Source organism: Peromyscus eremicus, chromosome 5 (genome assembly GCF_949786415.1).
Source record: "Peromyscus eremicus chromosome 5, PerEre_H2_v1, whole genome shotgun sequence".
Lineage (NCBI taxonomy): Eukaryota > Metazoa > Chordata > Mammalia > Rodentia > Cricetidae > Peromyscus > Peromyscus eremicus.
The window spans coordinates 90,377,424-90,400,548 of NC_081420.1; the positions used below are offsets into that span (position 1 = coordinate 90,377,424).

General features: G+C 48.6%; 1 protein-coding gene across 1 annotated transcript in view; it reads right to left on the reverse strand.

The window, feature by feature from the left end:
• Positions 1-21,423, reverse strand: part of Plcg2 (phospholipase C gamma 2) — a 141,264-nt gene extending 119,841 nt beyond the window's left edge. The window contains exons 1-2 of the mRNA XM_059262537.1: positions 21,291-21,423; positions 14,903-15,143 (exon numbers count right to left, since the gene is read on the reverse strand). Coding sequence (XP_059118520.1) covers positions 14,903-15,095 — 193 coding nt within the window. The 5' untranslated portion in view covers positions 15,096-15,143; positions 21,291-21,423. The remainder of the gene's footprint in view (positions 1-14,902; positions 15,144-21,290) is intronic.
• Positions 21,424-23,125: the final 1,702 nt, after the last annotated feature.

Here is a 23,125-nt window from a genome sequence, read left to right on the forward strand (position 1 = left end):
GAAAAACACAGGAAATTTGCCTAAGTTTAGCTATTAAAAAAAAAAAAAAGTCCCCAGAATCAACATTTGACATAGGAAAACATGAGACTACATAATATTCAAAAAGTAGAACACTGGTTTAAGAAACAAACCTAAAAACCAGATTAATTTCAAACAGCATGGAAGATAGACCGGCACGGGGCAGATTTTCACAACCAGAAGCTGCAAGGCCAGGTCTAGCACACGAATTTGTTGAGTGAAATATGTTTAAATAAAATACCGGGGAGCTGGGAGATCACTCAATAGACAGAGCACTTGTCACACAATCTCAAGGACCTGAGTTCAGATCCCTAGCAAACAACATTAAAAAAAAAAAAAAAAAAAAGATGGTTTAGAATCCACACCTGTAATGCCTCAGCCAGGGAGACGGAGACTGGAGGATCCCTGGGCTCACAGGAAGCCAGCCTAGCCGAGTCAGCTAGGTTCAATGAGAATAATTAAGGACCTGAAGTCCCCTGACCTCCACACACATGTGCATGTGCACACACAAGAACTTAAAAGCTTATAATATCAACACAAACAATCCTCAGACACAGAACAAAATGCAAGTCCTTTGAGGGCTACCTATTACCTGGGGCTTTTTTGTAGCAAGACAAAAATATATGTTTATGGTAGATTAAATTTTTGTTTTGTTGAGATAGAATGTTACCACATAGCACTGGTTGACCTGATACTGTGTCAACCAGGCTGGCCTAGTACTTCATATGTAGACCAGGCTGGCCTTAAACTTGCAGTGATCCTCCTGCCTCTGCTTCCCAAGAGCTGGAATTACAGATGTGCAAATGATCACTACTGAATCACCATACTAATTTCTTTAGGTAGGGAAGAGGTGGGGTGTATGCAAGACCTAGCTGTATTTTTATAAAAATAGACTTCATAAAAATAGAAAAGGTAGCCGGGTGGTGGTGGCACAGGCCTTTAATCCCAGCACTCAATGGCAGGCAGAACCAGGTGGATCTCTGTGAGTTTGAGGCCAGTCTGGGCTACAGAGTGAGATCCAGGGCAGGCACAAAAACAACACAGAGAAACCCTGTCTCAAAAAAAAAAAAAAAAATAGAAAAGGCTCAAAGTTAGCATTTCAACTCATCCACACTGGTTAAGTGAACATATTGGTTCCCATTCTGATGTAACACAGAGCTTAAGACAACTCGAGTTCATCATCTCAAAGGTCTGAGCAGAACCAGTTCTTTGAGAAGGCTCAAAAACTAGCTCCCTTGACTGTTCCAGTTGCTAGAAATTGCCTGCATTCCTGGGCTTGTGGCCCCTTTCTTCAAAGCCAACAAAATACCCCGTGCTTCTCTCTCAGACTTTGACCTTCACACCCCTGTGAACCTTTGTGATTAGATCAGACCTAGCTCCATCATCCAGGATCATTGTCCCATCCCAAGATTCTTCTTCACAAAATCCCCTCTGCAAAGAGCCTTCCGACAGGTAGGGCAACACATTCAAAGGTCCCAGGGCTTAAAACCTGAGTGTCTTCTGGAGAAGCTTTGCAGATTTACTGCTATAACCTGAACAGCATGTGGTCACTCACCTTGCAAGCCCGGGGTCACACATCAACCACTACCTCATGATGTGGGACATAGCTAACTCCCCTATAACTCCCAACATCCTGCAGGTGGGCATCATAACATCCCATTTTACAGATGGGAACCAAATCTCCTAAACTGTAAGGCCGAGACTTAAAGGCAGGCAACCAGATCCTGACAATCTCTCCTTTTCTTCCTGCACACTCGGAATCAGATCTAGTACCCCATAGGTGCAAGGCAAGAGACCTATATCCCAGCAACTCTGTGTTCCCTGTTTCACATCGTTTATTTTGTGTGCACATCTGTGCACACAAGTGGAGGTCAGAGGGCAACCCGAGGAAGCTTGTTCTCTCCTCCCACCACATGGGTCCCAGAGATCGAACTCATGTAGTCAGGCTTGACAGCAATCCCTTGCCCACTGAGCCATCTTGCCAGCCCAGCTGTGCCTCTGCCCCACCACACACCTTTTTCAGCTTTTTCCTTTGAGGCATGGCCTTGCTATGTTACCCAGGCCAACCTTGCATTTACTATGTCTTTCTTTTTTTTTTTTTCTTGTTTTGTTTTGAAGGGAGGGGAAGAAGGGTCTCTTGTAGCCCAGGCTGCCTGAAGAACTCCCTGTGTAGCTAACCAGAAACTCCTGATTCCCTGGCCTCCATCTCCCAAGTGCTGGGATTACAGGTATGAGCCACCATACCCAGCTCTGAACTCACTCTGTGGTCAGGCAAGCCTAGACCCTAGGATCCTCCTGCCTCAACCTCCTGAGCAGCTGGGACAACAGGCCAAAGGGAGAGAGGCCCATGCCCTCAGGCCCAGCTAAGCCCTTGCCCCACAGCATGGAGCATCTACCACATTATCCTCAATCTCAGCCTCAGTATTTAAATTAGTTCTTCATTATGTAACTGTCGTCAAATGGCAGGAATAGAAAAGGGCAGATCAAGAGTATATCATAAAAGATAGCATTTTGTAAAAAGATATCTAGATCTCACATTATTAAAACAAAACCAAACAAAAACCCAGGAGGGAGTACAGGCGTCTCAACACACTTCTCCCAGGTAGAAGAACTGAGTGAATGCCACCCAGTTATAGTTTTAAATGCTTCTACTGACGAATTCATGAAACTTCTCCACAGTGGGGGAGGCAGGAGGGAAGGGCTTTGTTTCATTTAGGGACGGCTCTGAGCTCACTTCCACAGCAAACCCTCAGCACTCCTGGCCGGTACTTCTTGCTACCTCAAGGACACGAGTCTGCGTGACTCTCCAGGGGCTGAGGCTGGCAGCAGCTCAGGCTGTGGATGCTGCAGAGACCTGAGGCTGCAGGGAAGGCACTCACCCGGCCTCCCCTCCTCCCCCCCTCCTAGAGTTGAGGTGATGGCTAGCCGCCCCCTCCTCCTGCTAAGGCAATGTTGCTACTTTCTTTTCTACAGATTACTAAGTTCCCATTTTCTTTTTCTCAGCACAGAATCCTTTACATGAGCACTTCACCCTCCAAAATGTACACCCACCTATGACCACCAGCACGACTTAGAGGTGCAAGCTGCAGCTCCCGGCTCCTTCTCACAGGCGCACAGATGCGTGCTGAACTGACGCCACTCGGAGCTGTTTGCAGAACCATGCACTGCCTGTGCACACCACTTCTGTAAGGCTAGAACAGCCCAGGCCCCCCTGGCCTGTGGAAGCAGGAAGCCAAGGAGCCAGGCTGCCCTGCACACAGCCTCACATCCTGGGTCTACTCTGGCAGGACCCTCAACTTGGCCACAGCACAGCAGAAGGCAGACCCCACCAACAAGTGCAGGCTACCCCTGAGGTCCCCTCAGTACCTCTTGCACTGGCACCTGCTAGTGGCACTATTAGGAGGTATGGCCTTGTTGGAGGATGTGTGTCACTGTGGGGATGGGCTTTGAGGTCTCTTTTGCTAAAGGGTACCTCAATATGACAGTCAGTCAACTTCCTGGTACCTTCTGGTCAAGATGCAACACTCTCAGCTCCAGCACCATGCCTGCCTGCACGCCTCCATGATCCTGTCATGATGATAACGGACTGAACCTCTGAAACTGTAAGCCAGCCACCCTGGTTAAATGTTTTCTTTTAAGAGTTGCCATGGTCATGGTGACTCTTCATAGCAATAAAACCCAGCCTGATCTCTTTTTTTAATATATAATTTATTTTTATTTTATGTTCACTGGTATTTTGCCTGTATGGATGACTGTGTGAGGGTGTCAGAAGCTCTGGAACCGGAGTTATAGACAGTTGTGAGCTGCCATGTGGGCTCTAAGAATTGAGCCCAGGTCCTCTGGAAAAGCAACCAGTGTTCTTAATCACTGAACCATCTCTCCAGCCCCTGATATTTTATTTTTTTCAATTTTATTAGTTTTTTATTGAAAATAGATTTTTTTCCATATAATATATTCTGATTACAGTTTCCCCTCCCCTAACTCCTCCCAGATCCTATCCACCCACTCAAATTCCCACCCTTTCTTCCTTTAATTAGAAAACAAACAGGTGCCCAGTGGTGGTAGCACAGGCCTTTGATCCCAGTGTGAATGCCTTTGATCCCAGTGCTTGGGAGGCAGAGGCAGGTGAATCTCTGTGAGTTTGAGGCCAGTCTGGTCTACAAAGTGAGTTCCAGGACAGGCTCCAAAGCTACACCGAGAAACCCTGTCTCGAAGGGAAAAAAAAAAAGAAAAAGAAAAAAAACAAACAGATATCTTTTTTTAAGGAATTCATTAATATTAATTAACATAAAATAAAAACAAACCAGAATAGGACAAAACAAACAAACATAAAAAGGATCAAAAGAAGCCAGGCAATGGTGGCACATGCCTTTAATCCCAGCACTCGGGAGGCAGAGCCAGGCGGATCTCTGTGAGTTCGAGGTCAGCCTGGGCTACAGAGTGAGATCCAGGACAGGCACCAAACTACATGAGAAACCCTGTCTCGAAAACAAACAAACAAACAAAGATCAAAAGAAAAAGCACAAGAAACACACACATACACAAAACCACACATATTCATACACACAAAAAATCCATAAAACAAAGTCAGAAAACATAATATATAAAGCAAAAGACCTATAAGGTTAAAAAAAAAAAAAAGAAAAAGCCCAGATAAAGCATTAGGAAATAAACAAACAAAAATCCAAAATACCACCTAGTTCATTTTGTGTTGAACATCTACTGCTGGTATGGGGCCTGCCCTTAAGTGTGGTTTTTATACCAGTGAGATTCTGTTGGAAAAAGCTGATTTTTCCTTTGAGAGTGCTTACCAATTGGGGGTAGCTTACCGGTTAGGGATTGGGGGTTTGTGTCCACTTCCCCTCTCAGCCCTGCGACCCCATCTGGCTTGGACCTATGCAGGCCCTGTACATGCTGCCAGTCTGTGTGAGTTTGTATGTGTGGCAGTCCTCTGTGTCTAGAAGGCCTTGTTGTTTCTGGGTGTCCTCCATCCCCAATGGCTCCTACAATCACTCTGTCTTCTCTTTCACAGAGTTCCCTGAGCCCTCAGGGGAAGGATTTGATGGAGATGTTCCATTTAGGACTGAGTGTTCCAAGGTCCTCGCTCTTTGCACACTGACCAGTTGTGGGTCTCTGTATTTGTTCCCATCTACTGCAGGAGGAAGATTCTCTGATGGTGGCTGAGCAAGACACTGATCTGTGAGTATAGCAGAATGCTGTTAGGGGTCTTTTTTTTTTTTTTTTTTTTTTTCTGTATTCCTTTAACAGAACAGTAGTTTTTATTTTATCCTAGGTCCATGGCCTGTCTAGTCTCAGGCCCTTAGCCACCTAAGCAGTATCAAGCATGGTTCCATCTCATGGAGTGGCCTTAAATCCAATCAGATAATGGTTGGTTACTCCTATGACTTTTGTACCACCATTGCACCAGTATATCTTGTAGACAGATCACCATTTGTAGATCAAAGGATTTGTAGCTGGGTCGATGTTTGCCTTTCTCCTCTGGTAGCATACGGAGTACCTTCCAGTACCATGAACACTAGTCAGTAGGGCTGAAGACTCTAGGCAGGCACCAGCTCAATGTCTCCATGTCCAATGATTTATATAGGTGTTGTCTTTAGCAATCGTGCCTAGCCATCTGTTTGTGGGAAGTTACCAGTAGCCTTGTTACAGCCCAATCTTCTGGAGGCTATGGTGATATTTTATTTGTGCTGAAATGTGATTTTATTTGTATGTTAATAAATAAAGTTGCCTGGGGGTCAGAGCTAACAGCAAGCCATAGCAGAAGTCTGGCAGTGGTAGCACACACCCTTAATCCTGATCACATGACAGGCAGATCTCTGTGTGTTCAAGGACACCACCAGCTTGGAGACACATGCCTTTAATCTCAATACCAACCATAGAAGACCTGGAGGTCTGTATAGACAGGCACTGACGTGGAGGTCATGTGGTTGGGTTTCCAACCAATGAGAAGGCAGAACAGAAAGTCAATAAAAAGACATACATACAGGAAGCAGGCCTCTTTCTCAGAGGAAGGATGGCAGCGGCAGTGGGTGGTAAGAAGGCGGTTTTAGTCTCAGTTCTTAGCTGCTGCTCTGACCTCTTGGGCTTTTAACTCTGCATTTGGCTCTGTGTTTCTTATTTAATAAGACAGTTACATCTACAGGAGGCCTTTTCTCAATTGAGGTCCCTTCCTCTCAGACGACTCTAGCATTTGTCAAACTGACATAAAACTAGCCAGCACAACATCCAAGGCTGGGCTTCAGGAAGAAGCAGGATCCATGAAAACCTCTCTTTCTTCTCTTGACCAGTAGTCCATCTGCACACTTGGTTCCCTGTCAGCCATCCAGTCTCCCCACATATCCAGAGGACAATCTGGAGTCCCCTTCCCCTTGGTGCATCCAGCACTTGACAGAGTGAGGTCACCATTCTGGGTCCAAGCTGGGAACCCTTATGCTGCATGCAGAATGAAAGCATTCTTAAGCATAGTGAGGAGTCAGTGACAATATTGACCAGAAAAATCTGAGACTACCAGCCTATCCTTTCAATGAATGGCATGTCACCTGGTCCCCCAGGACTTAATCTCCTCACTCATAAAATGGGTATAATTCCCATTGTTTAATCACCATGAAGACTGAACAATCTGTGGTACACAGCACACAGTGAGCATTATTTGACTGCTCTCACCAACATCATCACCACCATCATTGTCATCAGCACCATCACAACTGGCACCATCATCCTTATTACCACAGGTCTCTTTGACCACCTCCACCACCACCACCACCACCACCACCACCACCACCACCACCATCACAGTCATCACCATCATCAGCACCATCAACACCACCATCATCACAATCAGCATCATTGTCACTGGCTAAGTACCACCGCCAAATGCCTCAGGCTGGGCCACGAGGAATAGAACAACTGAGTCCTCTCCAGATCTGACCCCCAATCTGCACATTTGTGTCTGTGGCTCCCACAGTTCCTGCTTCCATCCACCATCCCTGCCGGCCAGCTGGCAAATCCCACCCCTCACTCTCCACACAAGGCAGCCCTTCTGCTACAGCACGTCTGCTGTAAGGCCTTCTTCCCCTGGTCACCACTGGGTTCCCACTGGGTCCTTCACCCAGACAGACAGCACCTTTCCTGCAGTCACCAAGTACAAAACCCAGCACCGGCACTCAATCACACAGTCCTGACACAGCTCCTCTCTGCCTCGCCTTCTCTTCTGAGCAGAAACTCCATCTCTCCTTTTTCTCACCATCCCCCTTCCCCTCCTCCCTCCCCTCTCCTCTTCCCCTTTCTCTTCAGCAGAATCCATACTCAGTCTGATGGCAAATAGGAACAGGAGAAAAACTCCTACAGACATTTCCAAGGAAGAGTGCTGATACCCATGACACTCCACAGCTTGAAGTAAAGCCAACATGTAACCTCAGGGCATCATGTCACTGAAACCCCCGCTAACACACTCTAACACCAGACAGGTCTTTGTGAGAGGCTGTCCTGTACCCTGATCTCTGTGCACTGGGTGTCAGTGGTATCGTGACTTCAGCTGTGACAACCAAGCATGGCTCTAGACATGGTCACATGCTCTTGGGGTGAGGGGGAGCCAAACCACTATATCTGTAAACCAGTCACCGCCCTAGGTGGCAGGACTAGGTACCCCAGCCGGCCAAGTGGGTGTCATACCTACTGTGATGGTTTATCTCCCGTGTTAACGTGACAAGACTTGCCTTACTCTAGGAACAAACTCCTGACATATCTGTGAGGAGGTTTCTAGACTGAGGTAACTTAGTGGGAAGATGCATCGGAACTGTGGGCGGCGCCATCCCATGTGCTGAGGTCCCAGACTGAATATAAAGGAGGAGGTAAGCTGAGCACAAGCATTCATGTTCATCTCTCTCCGTTTCCTGGCTAAGGATGCAGTGTAACTGGCTGCCTCGAGCTCCTGCTGCTGGGCCTTCCCCGCTGTGACTGTCTGCATCCTCAAACTACACACCAAAATAAATCCTTCCTTTTTAAATTGCTCTGGTCAGTGGTGGTTTGAATAAGAATGGCTCCCCTAGCTGGGGGAGGAACAGGCCTTTGATCCCAGTGCCTGGGAGGCAGAGGCAGGTGGATCTACAAGTGTTCCAGACCAGGCTGATCTACAAAGTGAGTTCCAGGACAGCCAGAGCTACACAGAGAAACTGTCTCAAACCCCCTCCCAAAAGAATGGCCTCCATAGGTTCATGTAGTTGAATGCTTAGTCACCAGGGAGTGGTCCTCATTAATAGGATTAGCGGGATTAGAAGGCATGGCCTTCTTAGAGGAAGTACATCACTGGGGTGGGCTTTAAGGTTTTCAAAATCCCAACCCGGCCCACTGTTTCTCTCTTTCTCTCTCCCAACGGCCTCTCCAGCACCACGCCTGCCATACCTGCTGCCCTGCTCACCATCATGATAATAACAGACTAAACCTCTAAAACCGTAAGCCTGCCCCCAATTAAAGACATGAGTTGCCATGGCCGTTGGTGTCTCTTCACAGCAATAGAACGGTGACTAAGACAATAACTAATACATTTATCCAAAAGCCACACCCCACTTGCTAAGTCTTGTATAATATTAGCAGCACCAGCCTTAATATTATACATCCCAGGGGCTCAGGAGAGAGAATTACTAATGGTGAGGACTATTTTCGGGAAATAGAATCTCAGCGCACCGAGCTCTATAGTCCACTTGCTTTAATTCCTCTGGCATAACATCCTATATACACAGCTAAAGTTCTGTTCTTGTGCCTAGCTCCTTTCTTGCCTGATTTCTCTCAGTTTATCTATTGCTCCCTCCAAGTTCTATCTTAATTCTCTTGTCTTAATTCTGCCTCATCTAGGTCCTTTTCATCTTGTTCTTACCCAGCTAGTGCTTCCCCATCTGGCTCTTCCTCATCTTCCATCTCATTCCTCTAGTCCTCTCTTCTAGCCCTTCAATCTAGTTCTTCCCCATCTCAGTTTGTTCCTCGCAAGTTCTTACACATCTGGTTCTTCCATTCTCTTTTCTCTTCTCCGTCCCTGTGCCCTGGAAGTCCTGGTATATATAATCCTTTGGCCATGTAAAGCCAGGCTTCCAGGGTCAAACAGAGGGGTGATAAGAATAGTAAGACTGTAAGAAAGGAGGGTCCGAGCTAAACTGTGTAAAGCTATTACTTAACGTCCACCTGACCTAGGTGGTGTCTCCTTGTGGAATTTACCTTAAGTCAGGAGGCTTGCATGTGGGCTGTTATCACTGTTAGTCCTTGAAAGTGGCTAAGGGAGAGATCTGATTCCAGAGAAAGCCTTTCCTGAGGCTGTTCTCCAAATACCTGGAATGTGTATGTCCAGAGAGTGATCAGTCCACATTGTTAGCCCTTCTAGGGGAAAGTCAATTGGGAAGACTATGAAGGCACACATGATTTTCATAACAGAATACAGCTGATATATAACAAGCCAAATAACACCAGGAATTTGGAATTTGGCTTCCTCTGGAGGAATTCCCTGATCCCTCCACGTAGTGACTTTGCCATAACCAACTGAGTTCTTATGATATATTCCTGCGGCCCGCAGCAGCTAAGGACCCCAAAATTACATGCTCATGGAACCCTCATGTATGTCCATTCCCTCCAGACCCCACAGTGGCCAGCAGATTCCTGCTACCAAATGTTAACATTCTGATCCGGCCCCTTGGTGCCACCCTATGCCATGATGTAGAAGTCTATTTTTTATTTATTTATTTGTTTGTTTGTTTGTTTGTTTATTGGTTTTTCGGAACAGGGTTTCTCTGTAGTTTTGGTGCCTCTCCTGGATCTCGCTCTGTAGACCAGGCTGGCCTCGAACTCACAGAGATCTGCCTGGCTCTGCCTCCTGAGTGCTGGGATTAAAGGCAGGAAAACTCCACCCCTTCCCTTCTCTCCTCTTCTGCTTTCCTCTCAGGATGTGTGCACCTCTCGAACCCCTCTCCTCCCCCTCTCTCTCTTTATCTCTCTTCCCCCCCTCCTGTCTCCCTTTTTCTGTCTTTCTCCCTCTTCATCTCTCTATTATAATAAGCCATTTCCACGTGGATGCAGCGTCTGAGTTGTGCATCTCCACCCGCAGCCCAGCCGCCATGCCCACATGGACTGGGCTACCCGCCAGCCTGCAGCTGCATCTGGGGGTCCCGCCGCCGCGTACAATTCCTAACACCGAGAAGCCATTAAATGAACCCTGAGTCCCCGTTAGTCCTAAGGCCTGCTCCTTCCAAGGGGTCCAGAGGAGCTTCTTGTCTCTGCGGCTTTTCTGCCTCTCCACAGACACCCTCACCAAGCAGGAACACCAATCACAGCCCGTTCAGAGTCACAGTGCCAGTTTCTCTTTTAAGTCTGGCTCCTCTGCCCACCAAAAACACCCAGGCCATTATGGTAGATACTTCCACTGCCTAGGAAAGCAGAAGCAGCAAAGATGGCCGCCGAAATCAGAGAAGGAGCATGCGCAGGGTTGACCAAATGCTGCGGAGCAGGGGAGCCCCTGTGATGAGGCTCCTCACGGCTTACCCCCAGCTGTATGTAGCCCGTGCAGTTTGGCAGCAATGTCCCGGTCTACAGATAAAGCAATGCTAACACAGAAGGGTCAAGCCAGCTAACAGGAAGTCAAGACACCTACTGGTCCCCAGAAGGACCCTGTGGGCTCCAGAGGATTTGCATCTAATTTAGCAATTGCCAAAGCCTTATCAGGTACCTGGCAGAGCCATCTCCAAACTAAGGTAGGTTGAGAGGAAAAGAGGCAATATATGTTCGTTCTCTCTCCCTCTCTCTCTCTCTCTCTCTCTCTCTCTCTCTCTCTCTCTCTCTCTCTCTCTCTCTCTCTCACACACACACACACACACACACACACACACACTATAATAAATTGTTTCTTTTAAAATCTTATTAAGAAATTACTCAACTCTACCAGTCAATGGACAAGTACAGAAGTCTAAGGCGGTGCGAGTGGAAGTGTGGGGACCGACCTCATGACTCAAGTCCACAGGCGAAGCTGCTTTTGTGGAGTGACACCAAACTGCCCTATAAAGTGAAAACACTCTGCACCCTTGACCTCAGGCGCCCACACCTGTACACACAGAAATGAAACCAGGCTTGCATCTCCCTTGGCATATAACCCATGAATTTCACACCAAGCCTATGATGGAGGGGGACCCACGTAAAAAGCTATCTATACACCAGGGAGGAGGAGAAGACTCCATGGTTAAGAGATTTCACTGCTCTCGCAGAGGACCTGGGTTTAGTTCCCAGCACCTACAACCGATGACCTTCTGATGCCCATAGACACCTGTATACACGTGCACATAAACTCACAGAGGTACATACCTATACAGATACATTTAAAAATAAATAAATACATAAAAATAAATCTTTAAAAATAGAAAACCTGATTTTAAATCTTTAAAAATATTCCAAATCTTAAAAAAAAAAAAATTGTTAAAAAGATGGCAGCGGTGGTGCACGCCTTTAATGCCAGCACTCCAGAGGCAGATCCCAGCAGATCCCTGTGCATTCAATGCCAGCCTGGTCTACAGAAAGAGTTCCAGGACAGCCAAGGCACACAAAGAAAAAAAAAATGTAAAAACCTTTAAACATAAAAGACACGAATGTTCCGAACCACACTCTTCAAATTAGATAGAAGATGGAAACCATTCAAACTACCTAAAATCAACAGACAAACAATTTTTTATGTAGAATAGCCACACTGTAGAATATTACGTGGATGTCTAAAGGAATAAAATTCTGTTCCACACTAAAAAGTGGATAAATCTTAAACCGTGAAGCAGAAAGTAGCCACATGAAAAGGCCATAAACAAATAGGACTCCGTTCCCACAAAATGGCCACAACAGCGGCATTTGCAGAAACAGAAAGTAGATTCAGGGCTAGGGGAGAGAGTCAGCAGGAGGGAGTCAGAGGAAGCAGGTCAGGGAGACGGGGTCACTTACTGAAAATGTTCCAGAATTGACCGTGGCAGTGATGACATGTATTTAAACATACTGACCACCGTGGTGGCTGTTTTCACAGGCAGGAGGATGTCAATGGCTGGTGTCTTCTTCGACTGCTCTCTACCTTATGTTTTGAGACAAGGTTCCTTGCTGAACCTACACCTCACTGATTGGCATTAGACTGCCTGACTAGCAAACCCCAAGGACCCTCCTGTCTGCTCCCAGCTCTGGGATTATTGGTGTGTGCCACCATGCCTGGCTTTTATGTGGGTGATAGAGATTCAAACTCTCTCTTCAGGGTCTCTCTACATAACCCTGACTGACTGTCCTGGAACTCTCTAGGTAGACCACTGGCCTCGAACTCACAGATATCTGACTGCCTCTGCCTCCCAAGTACTGGGATTAAAGGTGCATGTCACAAGCCAGGCAGTGGTGGCACACGTCTTTAATCCCAGCACTTGGAAGACAGAGGCAGATGGATCTCTGAGTTGAGGCCAGTCTGGGCTACATAGAGAAACCCTATCTCAAAAAACAAAACAAAACAAAACAAAAAAAGTGTTTCAGGTTTTGCCAGGTGGTGTGGTGGATCTCCAGGTTGGAGGGTAGCCTGGTCTACCTAGTGAGTTCCAGGACAGCCTGGGCTACACAGAGAAACCCTGTCTCAAAAAGCAAGCAAACAAAAACAAACAACAAAAAAGATGCATGCCACTATACCTGGCCCAGCATTCTCTTAAACCCATAATCCTCCTGCCTCCAGAGGGCCGAGATTACTGGTTTGAGCCACCACACCTGGATTTTAAATCATGAACTATAAGTACGTTAAGTTGACTTTGTTTCAATAAAACCATGACGTTTTAAGAAGACTGAAAAAAGAGCCATTGCTGCAGTGACATTGTCTGGGAACAGCACACACTGTCCCACTCTGGGTTCAACTGTTAGTGAGGCCAGGCCCACGGAAGAAAGAGACAGATCACCATGTGCCGATAAGAAGCCAGCCCCAGGCAAAAAGAAACCCAAGAGTAGAAGGTGGCAGTTGCCATTTGCATTAAATAAATAAATACACACCCATGACATGAATGTAGAATATTACCAGGAGACAAACTAAGCTGCTTAGAAGCCTGACATATTAGCTTCCATGACCCAGCATCACCTTGGAAGTAATCACCTCCCTCAGATTGTCCTGTGGCCCTGTCCATGGGGCATTTTCTCGATTGCTAATGGGTGTAGGAGGACCCAGCCCACTGTGGGAGGTGTCATCCCTAGGAAAGCTAGCTGAGCGAGCCAGAGACAGTAAGCCAAGCTAATCAGCATCAGTCTTCCACAGTGTTTCTTTGTTTCTGCTTGGAGCCCCTGCCCTGGCTTTCCTCAATGATGAGCTGTACCCATAAGTGGAAATAAATCTTTTCCTACTCTGTTTGCTATTGTTCTCACTGTGTACCACAACAAAGAGCAAGTTAGGACAGGGCTTATGTATAGGGTACGGGTGAAGGGTCAGAGGTGAAAGGCACTTGTCAGTTAGCTCCCCAACTTCTAGAAGTACTTTATTCTTTAGACAAGATCTCACTATGTAGCCCTTGAACTTAGAATCCTCCTGCCTTAGCCTTCTGAGCACTACTACTATTTCAAAGGTACATTGTAGTTTTTCAATGAAAAGCTATTCAGCCGACTGCCAAGATGGCTCTGTGAGTAAAAGCACTTGCCACCAAGCCTGATGACTTAAGTTTGATCCCTGGACCCCACATGATGAAAGGAGAGGATCAACTCCTATAAGGTGTCCTCTGGCCTTCACATGTGTGCCAAAACACACATAGACACAAATAAAGAAATTGCTATAAAAAATATTGTTAATTATTCAATAGGGACCTGGAGACCCGGCTCATTTGGTAGAGTGTTTGCCTTACATGCACAAAGCCCCGGGTTCCATCCTCAGCATTGCATTCAAACAAACAAACAAAAAACAGCATTGTGATGCACGCTTCTCATCCTAGCCCTGAGAACTAGCAGCAGGAAGATCATAAATTGAAGGTTATCCTTAGCTCCATTCCGTGTTCCAGGCTAGCTACATGAGATCCTTCTAAAACAAACATGACTGGCAAGAAGATCACTCACTGGCTAAAGGTGTTTGCCACCCAACCTGCTAACCTGAGTTCTGTCCCCAGAACCCACATGTAGGAGAGACAACTCCCACAAGTGGTCCCCGGACCTTCGCACGAATGCTGTGGGCGGGCACACATCCACACATGCACACCAAAATAAATAAATAAATAAAACCCACACTAATCGATGAGTAATAAAATTAAAGCACACCTCTGCAACTGAAAAATTGCTGAAGTGCCCTGACTCTGTCTGCTGCAAGCAATCTCCTCAGACAGTCAGGGAACTGAGTCAACAAACAGCCCAGTGTATGGTGACAGTGCTCAGGAGAGGGACAGCCACCAGGACCAGAATTTCATCTGAAAGCTGCAAAATGTCCAATGATTTTTTTTTTCCTGTGCCCTTAAATGCCAAAGTAAAAGCTTCTTGCCGCTGTGGTTTGCAATAAAATAAATAAGTCATTAGCCTTTTGGCTACCAAGCTCCCAGCCACCCCAGGCCCCAGCCACCCCAGGCCCCAGCCCTTCAGAAGCCAGCCGGCTTGACAGCTCTGGGAACCAGAGGAGCCCTGCTGCTGTTTCGATATCACGGCCACATTGACCAACTGGGGCTGCTGTCATTTCACAAGAACTTCCCTGGATCAACTTCCCCCACCTGCTCTCAACCCCACCCCACCCCCACCGCCACAAAAATGGGAACACTTTTTGTCTTTAAAAGAACGGACCAAAGCGGCATTCATCCTGACGAATTCGACAGATAAAAGATCCGAGAATGAACAGAGGCTACTCCGATGGGCCGGGCCAGCGAGTACTTACGGAAGCCCTCGATCTTGTCTGCAGTCTTGCTCCATGCCACCTGCCGAGTCTCCATGATCACCTGTACCGTCCTCCGTTCTGAGGTGCCCTTGCGGGCGCTGAACACGGTCATCACCGTCCCTAGCTCCAGGGCTCTCTTGATCTGACTCTTCTCATATTCCGGAAGGGTGTCCACATTGACCATGGCGGTCATTGTCAGTCACTCGGGGGAGAGAAAAGAAGCAGGAGAAATATGGAGGCTCTGAGGGACAGGATAAAGGAAAAAAAAAAAAAAAGGACTGGTTTTAATTAACGGAGGTGGGTGAGTGAGTGGGGGCGTCAGTATCGGGAGACAAGAGCCTGTCTCATTCCCATTGGGCTGCGCTATAGGTGAAGGTTCTAGTGCCAAGAGCCCTGGGCCACTTAGAGAGTGGAGCCGGAAGGCAGAGGTTTAAATAAAGTCGGGGTGGAGAGTTGGCTGCTGGCTGGCCTCCATGACCCCACCGCTACACAAGCTTTGAATAACCAAATCACCGTAGCTTGATGGGTGACCCTCCTCTCGTCTTGTCCGAATTTGAATAACCAAAGCAGTTCCGACATGTTCGTTAACCTCTGTACATCTCCAGCAGTGTAGCTCACCTGCTAGAAGATTCCTCCCTATCTGTTTACAACCAAGTTAGAGCAACCAGTTCCTCTGCATAACCACGAGGCCAAAAGGGCAGAAAATGCCCAGGCCTGGCAACCCCCAATAATCCAAGTGTGGGGTCCCGCAGACAGACAGTGGCTTCTCCACACCTCCAGTTCCATCCCGTCCCTTCTTGGTTTTGTTTATGAGGTTTTTTTAATTGTTGTTTGTTTTGTTGTTGTTGTTATTGCTGCTTTTTGTTTTGTTTTGTTTTGTTTTGTTTTGTTTTGTTTTGTTTTGTTTTGTTTTGTTTTGTTTTTTGAGACAGGGTTTCTCTGTGTAGTCTTGGCTGTCCTGGATCTCGCTCTGTAGACCAGGCTGGTCTTGACCTCAGAGATCCACCTGCCTCTGCCTCCCTAGTGCTGGGATTAAAGGTGCACGCCACCACCACCCAGCCCATTCCATCCCTTCTTTAGGAGAAAGTTCTGGTCCTTCCAAAGCCCAAAGGGAAAGCTGCAGCCTTCAGCAATGCAGAGCATCCAGGGGTCTCGGGAGCAGGGCACTCCAGCAGGCTGCTGGTACTCAAGAGAGTACTCCAATCATTGTCTGGACTTTGTCATACCCAAAAGCAATCAGAAAATCCAGAATCCAGACATTCTTCCCTCTTCCTGGCTTCTCCAAGGAGCTCTCCACTGGCCCTGGACTGTGCTTCTTGCCCTGGGCTCCTGAGATTCTCAGCCCAGTGGCTGGCAGCGTTTTAGAACACAAATCTAATTCCATCACTTCTCAGCCAAAGCCCTAGAGCCCTGGAGCCTGCCAGATAGGGAGCTGCACCTGTACCAGGAGAGGCACCATGCCCCGTTGGGCCTCATTTTCAGCCATGCAAAGGAAGGCAACATTACCGACCTCGTAAGCACTAAACAAGTTTACTGATCATCTCAGGCCCTTAAAACAAGGACAAAAAGCCGGCAGCCGTGACACATGCCCTAGCACTTGGAAACGGGGAGCAGGGGTATCAACTCAGGGTCAATCTCTGCTACACACAGTGAGTTAGAGGCTACCCTGGGCTACACAAGACAGTATCTCAAAACGGGAAGACCCGGGTTCAGTTCCGAGCAACCATGTCAGGCAGCTCACAACCACCAATAACTCCAGCTCCAGGGGGCCCTGATGCCCTCTTCTGACGTCCACAGGCACCAGGCACTCACATGATACATGGACATACATGCAGGAAAATACTCAAACACATAAAAAAAATTTTTTTAATTTAAAAAAATCAGCTAAGAGGGTGTGAGTGGGTCTGTAACCTCAGCTCCTCCTTCCAGGCCCCACAGTTGACACTCCGGATCCACCGAGGTTATCAAGCAGCACTAAAGAACTATCCCAGGTCAAAAAAAAACGGGAAGTGAGAGGCAGCCCCTGGACTGGGGCTGTTAGGGCCTCTAACCTGCTCAGCCTCTAGACAACCTGCTCTGAACCTCAACCTTCTCACGCGCAAAATGGGGATAAACTACCCTAGGGTTTGGATGGTGTGTTTTTATCAACTAAGAGCCAACTGATGAGTGTTTACCCATGGCACTGAACACTCAACAGTGTATCAGCCAGGTGTATCAACTAGGATGCAAATGACAGCGAGCAGGGAGGGGCCCAGGCCTTGCCCTTTGCCCCTTCCTGCATCTCCACATGTCAGGGAGCCAAAGGCCCCTCTGTGGGAGTGCTAGGCGTGGGAAATCCTTCTCGCCACCTGCTCCCGGGCTATTGCTTGAAAAGCAGACCGGAAAACTCTGTCAGAGTCAGGTGAATGCTGCCTCCCCAGGAGCAGTAAGAAGAGCCCAGCTCTAGTCAGGGAAGTGTCTAGGGGCTTGAGACCTCAGAGAAATTATCTGGGAGAGGAAGGTGTCTGAATTCAATCTTGTGAAAAGATGAAGGGCTGGGGATATGGCCCAGAAGGTCGAGTGTTTGCCCAGCTTGTATGAAGCCCTGGGTTTGGTCCTCAGCACCACATAAAGAGGGCGGCGTGCCCAACACAGGGGGGTGGGAGCAAGATCAGATAGTCAAGGTCAACCACAGTTAAGGCCAGTTTGAGCTCCACTAGACCCTATCAAGATAAAAGAAGAGACTCAACTGGGCACGGTGTCACACACTCAGGAGGCTGAAGCAGGAGAGTTGCTAGGAGTTCAAGATCAGCCTAGGCTACAGAGTGATACCCTGTTGGAGGAAGTCTTCTAGTCTAGGGAACAGGCTTCAACCAACACAAGCCAGGATGCAAACTCACAAGGTACACCCTGAGCTCTCCTGTCCCCTTAGGAGCTACCTCACACACTGCTCACACTGACACTGTTAGCCCCTGGGGATGGGAAAGGGGGGTTTTCAGCCTATTTCATTAGTTTGGAAAGAAGAATCAGAAGTGAAATGGAAGGTGCTAGGCCCCCTGGAGAGTATCTGTTAATACGTGCCCCCCCCCCCCCCCCCCCCCGACATCACACCAGTTTACTCAGGTGCCTCACTGACAAATGCCTGGGTAATAGGGCTCAGGTGCAGAGCACTTGCCCAGCAAGAGCAAAGCCCTGAGTTCAGTTCCTACCACCAGGGAAGGGAGGAATCAAAATCCATCCAGCGAGGAGAAAATTACATGACCAAGGTCACAGGTGCAGGTGTCAGGACACAAAGCATGAGGACAGCCATTTGTGTCTGATCCTTCAATGCCTGCTTTCTGGAACTCAGAACTCTGGTAGAATTTGACCACATCCTAACAAAATTGGCTGACCCTTTGAAGAGCGGGTAGGGGACTGAATGGTCCAAGGTCACCCGCAGCTTACAAGCGGAAGAACCAGGGCTTGAAAGCTGGTGCCCACTGCACAGCTCTGCCCTGTACAGAATGCTCCAGCCAGGCATCTCCTCAGTTCCCCACGGCCAGGCGCACAGGATAGGTTCCCCCCAGTGAGGCAAAAGCCTGGCTCTCAAGCCCTGAAACAACACCACGATGGGAAGAGATTCTGGACGGGGCACCAGGCGACGATGTCCAGTTCAGGCAGAATTCCATGCTTTAGCACTCAAGGCAAGAAGGTCTCCAGGTGACTGTGACCCCAGAGCAGGACCCTGGCCAACAAGACAACTAACTCCCTCTTTGCTTCTGTTTTATCCTTCCCAAAATAATAACTAGTCTGCTGATCCATTTCCCCCCCACTTCCCCCACCTCCCTACCTGCCCCCAATGACCAACCCCCACTCCTGTGGGTAACCTGGTTGACTAATGTTTTCAACACAAACATGGCTAGAGTGAAGAGTGAGAAGAGACCTTGTTTTCACATTTCTATGGCCCTCACACTATGAAAACAACTTCTCATACACACGAACCCCAAAACAGGAAACAGGGACTGTCCTTCTCTTGAACACTCTCTGCACATTTGGGTCAGTACCTGGATTTCAGCCAAAACCTCAAGAAAGAATTCTACTAGACTTTGGCTGAGATGAACCCTTGAATATTGCCTTTTCTTCCTGCTGCACCAGGGCTACTGGGGTTCTTCTTACACCCACCCTAAAGCATCAGAGGAAGCCAAGTTCCAACCCAAGAACCAAGCAATGTCCACCTCTACAGGTGGACGTGAAAACAGGTTTGACATTTTTTAAGGGTACCTGTAAGCATCTTTTAAAGTATAAATATGCAAATGTTTTTGATCCAGCAAGCACACATGTGCAGAGAAACATCCATGAAGATGCTCACAGGGCCATAAGACCAGGAAACACTTTGACTCCTCATCTTTGGGGGGAAGGGGGGAACCTTAAGTAAATAATGGAACAGCTCAAGCCAAGAGTATTTAATGGTACACACCAGTTCTCTCAGCATTTGGGAGGTGGAGGCAGGAAGATCAAAAGTTCAAAGCCAACCTGAACTACATAATGAGACCCTGTCTCAAAATAATAAAAGCCTTAAATTGTATCAAAGCTATGGAAAAGAATGAACTTATAGCTGGGTAGTGGTGGCACAAGCCTTTGATCCCAGCACTTAGGAGGCAGAGATAGGTAGATCTCTGTGAGTTCAAGGTCAGCCTGATCTACAGAGTGAGATCCAGGACAGCCAAGCCTATGACATAAAGAAATCCCATCTCAGCCAGGCGGTGGTGGCGCACGCCTTTAATCCCAGCACTCGGGAGGCAGAGCCAGGCGGATCTCTGTGAGTTCGAGGCCGGCCTGGGCTACCAAGTGAGTTCCAGGAAAGGCGCAAAGCTACACAGAGAAACCCTGTCTCGAAAAACAAACAAAAACAAAAACAAAAACAAAAACAAAAACAAAAAAAAAGAAATCCCATCTCAAAAGACCAAAGAAAAAAAAGAATTTATAAATTATTATAAACAATTTGACCTTGGGAGATTCATGAGCTATTTTGATAAAAAGAAATTTACAAACCAGTGAGTTATAAATGTTGCTTATTGTAATATATAAAGAATTGTAAGTTTCACAACGGTTGCTTGTAAATCCAGAGGAGAGGTCCCTGGGAGCAACCGGGAGGAGGCAGGTGGACCGGTCCACTTTATGTTAATTGATATAGAAAAGCCCTTATTTGGGACAGGGAGGGGGCAGGGGGTTGCCTGCTTTTGAAATTAAATGTTTGCAGAAGTTTTCCCACCAGTAACTTCCCACCAACTCCACCCGGGAGGCGCAAAGGGGTTCTTCATCGGTCCTTCCCGCTGGGGCTCCTCTAGAAGACCTCACACGCCCGCCTTGCCTAAGAGGCTGCAGCACCCAGCAATTTTAAGCATCAATAAAATCCACAACCAAAATCCCCTGGGGCTGCTACGCTGCGGCTCACAACCATGCAAAATGGGTAACAGCCTAGGGCCAGCCCCGACCCCAACATCCTGTTAAGTGTCCCGCAGAAGCAAAAGCAGGGGCCATGACCTGTGCCCACCAGGAAAGGCCTTTGCCGCCAGGGTCAGGAATTTCAGGGCGCCTCTTTCGTGAACGGGAAAACAGGCTCTGGGCTAGAACAGCGCCCAGGAGGGAAACCTGGACTCGGAGCAGCTCCTGGCTGTCTGCGGTGTCACATAAATGGAACTGAAATTCAAATTTAGGTCTCAGAGAGGAGGCCACCTGTTTTTCGGGTGTGTCGCCCCCACATGCTGACAATCTCTCACTAGTTTGAGATCAGGGTATCGAAAGGGCTCGCCCCAGCCTCTCCAGACATCAACTCCGGGGTCCATATGCAACCCACCTTTCCCTCGAATTCTGGTTTCCTACGGGGCGAATGACTCCTTTGAGATCCCCAAACTGAACAGAAAAACACATTTCTGAGTACAATTAATGGGAGGGGCGGGTCTCAGAAATCGAATCGCGTGTGGAGGGAAGGCTGCTCCTCCCCGACCCTGGAGCCACCTGTGTACTACTGGGAAGTACGGTCCCAAGTTCAAAATCAAGGGGTCAGGGCTGTCCCGCAAGCAGGGACATGCCTCCCGCGCAGGACCCTGAGCCGCAGGAGCCTTGAAGGCCGACGCTCCAGTCACCCCAGCACCCGGAGCCGCGTCTCTCATTCAAACCCTGGTTGGCCACCGGACGCCCCGGAGAGGTGGCGCCAGCCCCGGGGGAGGAAGTGGCCGGCGGCTAGGCTGGGCCGGGCTGTCCCCAAGCAGGGTTCCCCAGGGCACACCCGGCCACCTGCCCCGATCGCGCACCCCAACCCTGCCCGCGCCCGCTGCGCTCCGTCGCAGTCCCTACCCGACGCGGTGCCAGCTCGCGGGTCCCGAGCGCACGCAGATCCCCGGGCGGCCAGTCCCTCCAGACCACTCACCTGGTCGTGCCACCGGAGCACAGCCACCCGCCCGATCCCTAGGCCTGCCAGCCACGGGTGGGGGGGCCACAGGGGTCCCCGCGTGCAGCAGCCGCCTGGGGCCCGGAGTGTCCGGCAGCACACGTCTTGTTCAGCCGGGCTCCTACTTCTGCTTTGGCAGCGGCCGCTGCCACGTGACTCTTCGGGGCCGCCCCCCTCAACGCGCCGCCCCGTCCCAAGGCGGGTCCCGACCCGCCAGAGCACCCCAAAAGCGCACGCCCTGAGCCACGCCTCTACCCGCCGAGGGGGAAACTGAGGCAGCCCGGGGACTACCTGCCTGGCCGCGATCACTTAGCCAGGTGGACAAAAAATTTCCTAAGAACATTAGCGTTGGGGGGGGGGGGGGCACCTCTGTGTGTAGATATCATGCATGCATTTACTATCTTCGCTCACTCGGGGTTGATAGAGTTGAAGTCAATGCATTTCTTCCTACCTTAGACGCCTTAAGTAATCCAGACTCAGTTTCTCCCTCTGCAAAACAGATAAAAAAAAAAATAGTTCCAGGCCTAAAAGTTTGTTGCAAAGAGTAACTGGACCCTAGAAAATTGGTGTCTTAGTTTTAGGTTGTTTTGTTGTTGTTGGTTTTGGTTTTTTGAGATAGGGGTTCTCAGTGTAACAGTCTTGGCTGTCCTGAAACCCGCCCTGTAGACCACCAGGCTGGCCTCAAATTCATAGAAATCCTCCTGCCTCTGCCTCCCTAGTGCTGGAATCAAAGGCATGCGCTACCACTCCTGGCTCACACTAAATCTCTCATCAAGGAGATCGGGATCACATTGACCACCTAATCATGAGCCCATCCTCAGAAATAACGACTAAACCTGGGGACACTTGAGTATTTTTTATTTGTTTCTGTTGTTTGTTTAAAGAACTTCCACCTGTGTTATCCTTGGGGGATTTTATTTTGTTTGTTTGAGACAAGGTCTCATTATGTATTCCTGGCCAGCCTGAAACTCACTGTGTAGCCCAGGCTGGCCTCAAACTCACAGATACCTTCCTTCTTCTGCCTCCTGAGTGTTGGAATCACAGGTGTGGCCTACCACACCTGGCTTTGGGTTTTTGTTTTTGTTGTTGGTGGTGGTTGTTGTTGTTGGTGGTGGTGGTGGTGGTAGTGGTGGTGACGGATTTTTGTTTTGGGGTGTGTGTGTGTGTGTGTCTGTGTGTCTGTCTGTGTGTGTGTGTGTGTGTGTGTGTGTGTGTGTGTGGTTTTGAGAGCCTTGCTTTCTCATGCTCCTCTGGGCTTGGACATGGCTGGCCAGTGCCTGACCGACAACCCCAGGAAGATCATGAGCATGCGTGGCTACAGCCTCACCACGATGGCTGCGCAGGAAATAGTGAACACCAAAGAGATGCTGTGCTGTGTGAAGCTGGACTTCAAGGAGGTGATGGCCACTGGAGCATCTTCCTCCTCCCTTCGAGATGGGACAGGAGCTTCCTGATGGTGTGTTTCCAGCCTTGGTTCTGGGGCACCCATCTTCCATTCATGCACAGGGAGCAGGCTCAGAGGGTAAAGGCACCTGCCACCAAGGCTGCCAACCTGTGTTCTGTTCCAGGGACCCACATGGTGTAAGGAGGGAACTGACTCCTGGTTCTGTCAATTCTCCTAGGTGTCCTCTGACCTCCACCGCTGTGCTGTGGCACTCCCAAGCTTCCTTATGAAGTTAACTAATTAATTGATTTGATGCAAAAGAGACTTGAGGTCACTAAAAACAAGGGGGGCGAGGGAGCATGACAGGTTAGTCAGTGCTTTCTCTTTGGAGTCGACCAGTGCTTCCCAACCTTCCTAACGCTGCGACCCT